Raw genomic sequence first — 8,214 nt, 5'->3', positions numbered from 1 at the left:
CCCCTCACACACCTGTCCCACACCTGTCACACACCCCTCACACACCCCTCACACACCTGTCACACCTGTCACACACCCCTCACACATCTGTCCCACCCCTCACACACCTGTCCCACACCTGTCACACCTGTCACACACCCCTCACACACCTGTCTCACACCTGTTGAGTTGCAGCTGGATGAAGATCTCACCTTCATGATGAAGATCATGTGTGGTCGTGTGAGTTCTTACTGGTCGGTGTGGTCCTCAGGAACGTGGCTCCAGTTTGACGTCAGGTTCTTGAAGTGAAGGAACAGTGGAGTCACCTGCTTCCTGATGTAATCCTGAGGAACCACAGAGACTTCAGGACAGGATCAGAAGAACTGAGCGTCCTTCAGCAGCTGAACTCTGAGAACTCTGAGAACTCTGAACCTGCATGGGCTGGTAGACCTCAGTTCGGTCCAGCATCAGGTCGTAGTACTGCAGGTTGTTGAGCGCAGACTGCCAGGGCATGTACTCAGTCTCCTGAGACAGGTACAAGGTGGTCCTGAGGGCCAGAGTGGTGGAGACCAGCTGAGCTCTGCAGAGAGGAGACATCACATCCAAACAGGTGAAGCAGTTTCGGCTGTTCATCAAGTAAAAAGCAGCTAAACAAGCCTACCTGGCCAGGTTGAAGGCATCGTCCACCAGCTGAGCTCTGTTGATCAGCGGGATCACCTGAGTCCAAACAAACCATCGTTCATCAGTCAGCAGGAACCGTCTCAGGTGTTCCTGACCTGTGATTGGTTACCTGGTGGTCTGAACTGAGCTGAGCAAACAGCCGCTCCCAGTTTCCCAGGTCGTAGTTGACCCGGTAATAACCGGTGACGTTGATGTTGGCCAGAACCCACGAAGACCCGCTCCTCATGTCCAGGTTCACAGCTTGAGACAAAGTCGTAAAGAATTTAATAAAACTTTTTCATCTTTAGAAGAAATCCAGGTTTAACTGCACACCTTCTTTCTCCTTCAACCACCAGATGTGTTCATGGACGTCAGCGTCCTTCATCCAGTGGACAGGAACCGTCCACTCGTACCTGAAGGAGACAACATGGAGACTCATCCTAACATCAGGTTTTCAGCAGTGGAGCTGAGGCAGAAATATGGAATCAACACCACAGGCAGCAGTGATGCGTACCTGTAAGGTGACACCGTGACATTGGACTCCGGATCCAACAGGAAGTGTTTTTGGGAAACCTTTCCTGTGCTCGTATCTACGGTAACCACGGGGAAGCCCATCTGAAGCACCCAGGGGTTCATGATGGCGTCGACTCGACGAGGAAGTGACACGTTGTTGTCTTTCACCGCCTGCAGAAATCAAGAGACGAGGTGTGTTTATGTCTCTCAGCAGAACACTGAAGGGGTTTGTGGTCAGATCTGATGATGAAAGACAAGTTTTACCAGAATTACCAGAATTTAAAACTCAGAAACCTTCATCTTACCTTCTCCAGATGTATCCACAGGTCGCTGCCGACGGTGTTACTGTAGGAGAAGTCCCTGAGGTAACTCTGCAGGTGGAGGAAGACCTTCAGTCTGAAGCTGATTTAGGATTCAGAGGTTTGTCAAAAAGAGAAGATATTTCCCATCCATGAAGAAGAAATAAAACATACACTGAGTCCCTGTTTGAAGACCGGTTCTGACAGGAAGTCCGACAGCATCCTGAGCACTGCAGCACCCTGAGGAGACAGACAGCTAAGGCATCAAGCAACATCAGATTCAGATTTCCTTCTTCATCTTTTAAAGTTAGATCAGAACAACTTTATACAAATGATCCTGAAGTTTTCTGTTTGGGTTCTATGAACAAACAGCACAGCTTGATTTAAACATTAATAAATTAATATTTTCTCGCAGACCTTGCTGTAGGAAATGGTATCAAACTGCTCCATGATCTGTTCTGGAAGGACGATGCTGTCTTCTTTAGAGGTCAGAGGATGAGATGATGTTAGCGCATCGACTGCGAACACTTTGTGGACATCATCCAGGACGATCAGGTCTTTCTGGGTCCATCAGACAGGAAGACACTCAGAAGATGCTGCAGAACAAAGGATCATAAAGGACCCTGAACTCACCAAGTTCCAGTCCGGCTCGGCGTAGTCGGCTCCCAGGTACGACACGTATGAAGCGAAGCCCTCGTTCAGCCAGACCTCGTTCCACCAGCGCAGCGTAACCAGGTTCCCGAACCACTGCAGCAGAAACGGGTCACAGTCGGACGGGTGACTCAAACATCACATGGTGGATTTAAACAGAACCTTACCATATGGGCCAGTTCATGAGCGATGATGGTGACGGTGGTTTCTTTATTCCGGTTGGACGAAGTGTCAGGATCGTACAGCAGGTTGGTCTCTCTGTACGTCACCAGACCCCAGTTCTCCATCGCGCCAAAATAAAAGTCCGGCAGCGCGATCTGATCTGGAACCAGATGTTATGATCACAGCGTCATGTCTGGGTCCTGTCTCTGTCAGACTCCGCCCACCTCAGAAGGCCCAGTCTGCTCTGATTGGTCAGATTGTTTGACGTGTCGAGTCAACCAATAGGCAGGCTTCATGGGGATGTTATTACAAAACAGAAGAACAGATCTGACCACAAACGAGGCGTTTGAGGTAACGTTTCCAGCAACGATAACTTTCTGAAACGATGGAAAACTATGAATATTTTCTTTGTTCCCTCCATAAACCTACAAACGGCTGCTTATCTGCACCGTGGCCCCAGGTGTTTCAGAAAAAATGTTCAGGTGAAATAATAAACATTTACTTTGTTCAGTCCAGGTAAGATGCAGGTGAAGCAGACTCACCTGACTTGGTCAGAGGGTAGGAGATGTTGTAGTAGGACTGGAAGAAGTCCAGAATGGGCCCGGTTACATTCAGGGCGTAGTTTCCCTGACCCGCCTCGATGGCCTTCCTGCGTGCCCAGATCCGGATCTGGAAACATTTCTGAGATTTATTTCTCAAAAAGGCAAAACTACAAACACCACAGCAGAGAAATCCATTTAATAAAATCCATCTTCATGCAGCTTTTAAAGACGAGAACCGATTGTCTTTAAACGTTCCTCTGCTCGGTCTTTTAAAATGACTCTGAAGGTGTTTCAGAGTTTTTTCTTGGACTTTGGCTGCTGTTTTTAATCTAGTTTCTGATCTTGTACAAGGGGCGTGGCTAATAGTGGGCGTGACTATACACGGCCACACCCACTTCATGCCAAGAAACATTAAATTAAAGGTACTGAAAGCAAAGTCATTAAAGCCGGACAAAGTGACCTAAAACAGGTCAACAATGTTCATGAAAGAGCTGTTAGGGATAGTTTGGATGTATTTATCCTCAGATTTGTTGAGAGAAGTACGAAGATTAGTCCTTTGTTTACATTGAGTGCGTACCCTCATTCTAGAATTATATATCAATAAATCTGTAAAAACTACAGGAGTGAACTCGTTCAAACAGCACCGTTTCATATAGTTCAGGACCTTTCTATGTTTGATTTCAGAGTTTGCAGAGACTACTTTTAGCTTTAACAACAGTTATTATTCAGTTTCAGCTTCTTCAGACTTCACAGAATTATTACAGAAAATGCAGTTTGTCTTCTTTTCTTTTTTGACCCCTAAATTAGCAAATAACCGACGTGCTCATTATAATAAAACGTGAACTCAAAGTTATATTTTTTCTGTAGATAGAGTCAGATTCTCAAACATTTCATAAAAACATCTTTTGTAAGAGATGGCGTCAGCGTCACCTGAGTGAGTCCTTGTGTGGCGTTCAGGTGCGTGAAGTCAGACACGATGATGGCCAGCAGGTAGGTGGACATCTTCTTGGTGGGTTCAAACCTGGTCTGCAGCAGATCTTCTCCATCAGCTGAGATGTTAGCAACGTCTGAGGAACAAACAGACACACAGTTCAGAGTAGTCCTGAGGCCAGAATCCCTGAAACTGCTGCTGTTTGATCAACATGGAGACAGGAAGTCTGGAGTTTTAACATTCAGCTACATCAGCTGGAAGTTTCTAAAACTAAAGACCTAATCCAGGACTGATCAGGAAGAACACAGACTTGTCTCACTGGATTTTAAACATGTCTGAATTTGATTTATTCTGTTTTACAGAAACACATCAGCAGCTACACTCTAAAAACTGCTGGGTTAAAAACAAACCAGCTGTGGGTCAAATTTGGATCGAGCCAGTTTGGACAGAGTTCAGCTTTCTGCCCAAACATTTGGTTGAAATGTGGAACGTGTTGCATTAGAAGTTCAAAAGAAGAACCTAAAATCTGCTTCATGAGATAATTGCAACCTGGGTTGGTTGTTGTGTTAAAACTGGATACAGGGCAGGAAGCAGGAAGTTGAAGCTTTAAAGGATGAGCGCCCCCTGGAGGCTGTCTGCAGAAGTTGTAAGCCCCGCCCCTTTATGTAAACGAATGGGATGTTTAAATGACTAAAAGATAAAAATCCACTTCAGATGTTCAGTCACAAAAATCTCACCTGTTGTTTCTGCATTTCTGTCAGAATTCAAATAATCAAAACTCTATGTTTACTTTTATTTAGTTTTTTGATATTTAAAAAAAGTGTCCTGTTAAGTCGTGATTGACAGCCTGTTAGCGAGTTGGGAGGGTGTGGAGGCGGGACTTTGGTGTGGAGGGTACCGCCCCTCTGGCCTCAAAAATTCAACATGGCAGCTCCTAAAAAATGGACACTTTGGAGACTCTTCATCCATCTTTAATACTGTTGATCACTCTGATATAAAAGATGTCCCACGCTACCTGTCTCCTTGCCGTTGGACAGGGCCACAGTTCCAGGCGGGTGGATGAGGGTCATATGGAAAACAGCCTTCATGGCCGGCTCGTCGAAACAAGGGAACGTCTTCCTGGCGTGAGTCGGATGCATCTGAGAGGTGGCAACAATCCTGCGAAGAGCTGAAACTTAGAACCCAGACGATCAAAATACGACTTGAACCGGAGTGAAGAACTCACTTCCTGACGCCGTCTTCTTCATATTCACTGCGGTAAAACCCAGCCAGGTCGTCAGCGAGCTCTCCGGTGAACGCGGCGTGCAGCTGGTACTTCTGTCCTGCTGTTAGTTTCCCGTTCAGCTCAATGACCAGGTACTGAGTCTTCAGCTGCAGCCAGGTGGACCGGATTTCTGGAGCAGAGGAGCCTCCTGGAAACAAAAGGACAACAAGTGAAAATATCATTGAAACTAACGAGTGTTTGGTCAATGAACCATAACGAAACTCCAGTTTGGTTGTGTACCTGCAGCAGTGAGGCTGGCAGCATGACCATCGGCCGTCTGCGTGTAGTTCAGTTTGTTGGAGTGAATCAGGATCAGATCTGTTGCTTCCAGACACTCGAACTGCACAACGGAGCGTCCTGAAGGACAAACAGAGACAAACCTGCTGTTTACTCCAGATAAAGACTCAAAGATCGGCAGCAGCAACATCATTAGTGTTTGAACAACTTTTTGTTTCTTCAGCCTTTTAAAAATGATTTGTGTAGTTTCTGCAGGAGTTCTGCTGTATTTAAAACAAACCACTGCTGTTTAATTCAGAAACACAATAAAATGTTGATTTTGTTCCAACCTGTGAACAGGAAGAGGCCAGAGTTTGGGTCGGGCCGGAGACGAGGCCTCAGCGTGATGTTGTAGAACTCTGGGACTAAAACCAAGGACAGACGGAACCTGAAGGAGACGAAACCATCAGCAGAATAAATCTGTTCATTATTCTGAAGTGCAGTTCAGAGTTTATGAGCTCCTTCTTTTCCTTCAGGCTAAGAAATCTCAGCAGAGACAAAAAGCTCAGTCAGTTTTACGACACGCTCCTGATCACATCTTAAAGGCGGCGGGTGATATGCATTCCTTCAGGTGATGTCATCACTCACCTGTCCCAAGGAGCCGTGACGTCATCTCCTTCACTTCCTGTCAGAGCGATGGTCCACAGCGTGACGATGGTTGCCACAGAGACCAGGGCCAGGACGACGCAGAGGACACACAGCCAGCTGACTCTGCAGCGTTTCTCCATCGGACCTGGTTCTGATCCGAGTCTGAGTGGGTGTGGTGAGAAAAGACAAAGAAGAAGAAGTCTCTGTCCCTCTGTGTGTCCTCCCCCTTCTGTCAGCTCCTATCTGGGCCTGTCCTTCCTCTGTGTTCTCCCTCTGTGTCCTCCCTTTGTGTCCTCCCCCGTCTGTCAGCTTCTATCTGGGCCTGTCCTCCCTCTATCCGTCCCCCCGTCTGTCCTCCCTCTCTCTGTCCTACCCCTGTCCTTCCTCCTTCTGTGTGTCCTCCCCCGTCTGTCAGCTCCTATCTGGGCCTGTCCTTCCTCTGTCCATCCTCCCTCTGTGTCCTCCCTCTGTGTCCTCCCCCGTCTGTCATTTCCTATCTGGGCCTGTCCTCCCTCTGTCCGTCCTCTCCCTGTCCGTCCTCCCTCTCTTCGTCCTCCCCCTGTCCGTCTCTGTCCTCCCCCATCAGGAGGAAATGGCTGATTTATTAGCGGCTGATAAGTGAAGATAAAACTTGTTGTCATGGCCGCCATGAAGCTGAGAGTTCACACACTTCTGACGCACAGATTTATCTTGCAGAGGTCAAAGGTCAAACACTTCAAACCCTTTTGGAAAAACGTCATAAAACTGTCTGAGTTCAGGTTCACAGCATTTCCTCTGGATGTAAAGTTTATTTTGAAAACACTTCCTGTTTCTTATTTTGAAGTGTTTCTGGTCTGTAAATTAACCTGATGAGCCTAAAATATTTATCTTTGGCTGTGGCGGCCATCTTGAATGCAGAAGATCAGCTGTAGATGTTCATCCAATTAATATTTCCTGTACGTTTTATTAAAATCTTTTTAGTGGTTCATGAAATATTTTGCTAACAGACACAGATGAGGACAAAAACATTTTCACCCGATGATAAAAGTCTTCCTGTGAAAATGGAAATGAGTTGAATTAAGGAATTAATCTGGAATAAAACTCGGACCGGTCAGGAGCCAGAAAAAGGAGACGCCAGCGATTAATAAGAAATGTTTTTATTGGGTTTTCAAATCGTTCCTTCAGGGATCAAATAAAAACATCTTCAGGAAGTTTTTACTGTTTTTGTTGGAGGAAACTTCAGAGCCGGCTGTAAAAACAAAACAAAACTGGAAATGTATTTCAGAACTTCTGTTGCCTTTTTATGTTTTTAGAAAAACAATAAAAATTATAATCCTAATCTTTTTTTTCCATTAATACCAATCTTTACAACTAAAACTAAGAAGCACACAACCTTTTTGAGTTCTGATATTTCAAACTTATATTTATAAAAATGTCAACAAACGTCAGAAAGAGAAAAACAAAGTTTTTAATACATCAGCTCTCAGTGTTTTTCAGGCAGCAGGTTTTAAATCCAGTCAAAAGAAAAATCAAACTTCAGATTATCGTTGGGTTAGGAGCTGAAGGTGCGAGCCGGGTTCTTCTCAACTTCCTCTCTGAACCACTTCAGAACCTCGTCCTTGTTCTCTGAGATCCACTTCATGTTGGCCTCGGTTCTCTCGATGGACTGATCCACAGCCAGAGTCCCAGAACCAAAGCCGACGTCGGCGTTATCCGCCTTAAACTGCTTCAGCTGAGACACAGAACACAGAGGTCAGAGGTCAGAGGTCACGCACACCTCTCTACTTTTATCATAAAACACGTAGAACACTGTGACAGATTAATGACCCAATTCATGACTCATCATTTTTATTTTTGCTGAGTCAGCATTCACGCTCCTGTTTTCCTGTTTAAAACTTGTTCTGTTCTTTCAGCTATTTTAGCTGCTCATACATCAAAACGTTCGGCTCGTTCGGGAGACGGCTGCTATGTCTTTTAACTTGTGTATTTAAAATAAAATTCCTCATAGAAATACTTTAAGCTCTCTTCAGTTCTTTTAAAAAACATTGTTCTTCCTGAAATCTGCCTCTGGTCCTTTTCTTCTGCTTCTTTCTTTCTCCAACTTTTACTTTGTAGCTACTACTTTTCTACTTTAGCATAAAGCTACTGCTCTGCTTCTTTTAGCTACCATTTTGCATCTTTTAGCTTTTGGCTACAGTTGTGCAAAATTGTCTCCTGTTTTGCTGATTTTAGCTTTAGCATCTGTTTTGCTCCTTTCAGCTAAGGTTTGGTTAATATTAGCCTCTGTTCTGCAGCTTTTAGCCTCTGTTCTGCAGCTTTTAGCCTCTGCTCCGCAGCTTTTAGCCTCTGTTCTGCAGCTTTTAGCCTCTG

The 8,214-nt window shown here is 45.3% G+C and overlaps 2 protein-coding genes across 2 annotated transcripts in view; both read right to left on the bottom strand.

The window, feature by feature from the left end:
• Positions 1-6,293, bottom strand: part of LOC108251443 (aminopeptidase Ey) — a 10,351-nt gene extending 4,058 nt beyond the window's left edge. The window contains exons 1-18 of the mRNA XM_017441759.3: positions 5,866-6,293; positions 5,568-5,665; positions 5,242-5,358; positions 4,963-5,149; positions 4,753-4,895; positions 3,737-3,873; positions 2,807-2,933; positions 2,270-2,424; positions 2,085-2,198; positions 1,869-2,012; positions 1,626-1,691; positions 1,458-1,523; positions 1,154-1,323; positions 973-1,052; positions 770-900; positions 641-696; positions 412-559; positions 232-323 (exon numbers count right to left, since the gene is read on the bottom strand). Coding sequence (XP_017297248.1) covers positions 232-323; positions 412-559; positions 641-696; positions 770-900; positions 973-1,052; positions 1,154-1,323; positions 1,458-1,523; positions 1,626-1,691; positions 1,869-2,012; positions 2,085-2,198; positions 2,270-2,424; positions 2,807-2,933; positions 3,737-3,873; positions 4,753-4,895; positions 4,963-5,149; positions 5,242-5,358; positions 5,568-5,665; positions 5,866-6,005 — 2,171 coding nt within the window. The 5' untranslated portion in view covers positions 6,006-6,293. The remainder of the gene's footprint in view (positions 1-231; positions 324-411; positions 560-640; positions 697-769; positions 901-972; positions 1,053-1,153; positions 1,324-1,457; positions 1,524-1,625; positions 1,692-1,868; positions 2,013-2,084; positions 2,199-2,269; positions 2,425-2,806; positions 2,934-3,736; positions 3,874-4,752; positions 4,896-4,962; positions 5,150-5,241; positions 5,359-5,567; positions 5,666-5,865) is intronic.
• Positions 6,294-6,983: 690 nt separating this feature from the next.
• Positions 6,984-8,214, bottom strand: part of LOC108251442 (aminopeptidase Ey-like) — an 18,273-nt gene continuing 17,042 nt past the window's right edge. Inside the window, exon 21 of the mRNA XM_017441758.2 lies at positions 6,984-7,576. Within this exon, the coding sequence (XP_017297247.1) occupies positions 7,397-7,576 (180 nt within the window). The 3' untranslated portion in view covers positions 6,984-7,396. The remainder of the gene's footprint in view (positions 7,577-8,214) is intronic.

Source organism: Kryptolebias marmoratus, linkage group LG11 (assembly GCF_001649575.2).
Source record: "Kryptolebias marmoratus isolate JLee-2015 linkage group LG11, ASM164957v2, whole genome shotgun sequence".
In the NCBI taxonomy this organism is placed as follows: Eukaryota; Metazoa; Chordata; class Actinopteri; order Cyprinodontiformes; family Rivulidae; genus Kryptolebias; species Kryptolebias marmoratus.
This window is presented reverse-complemented; position numbering and strand designations above follow the sequence as displayed.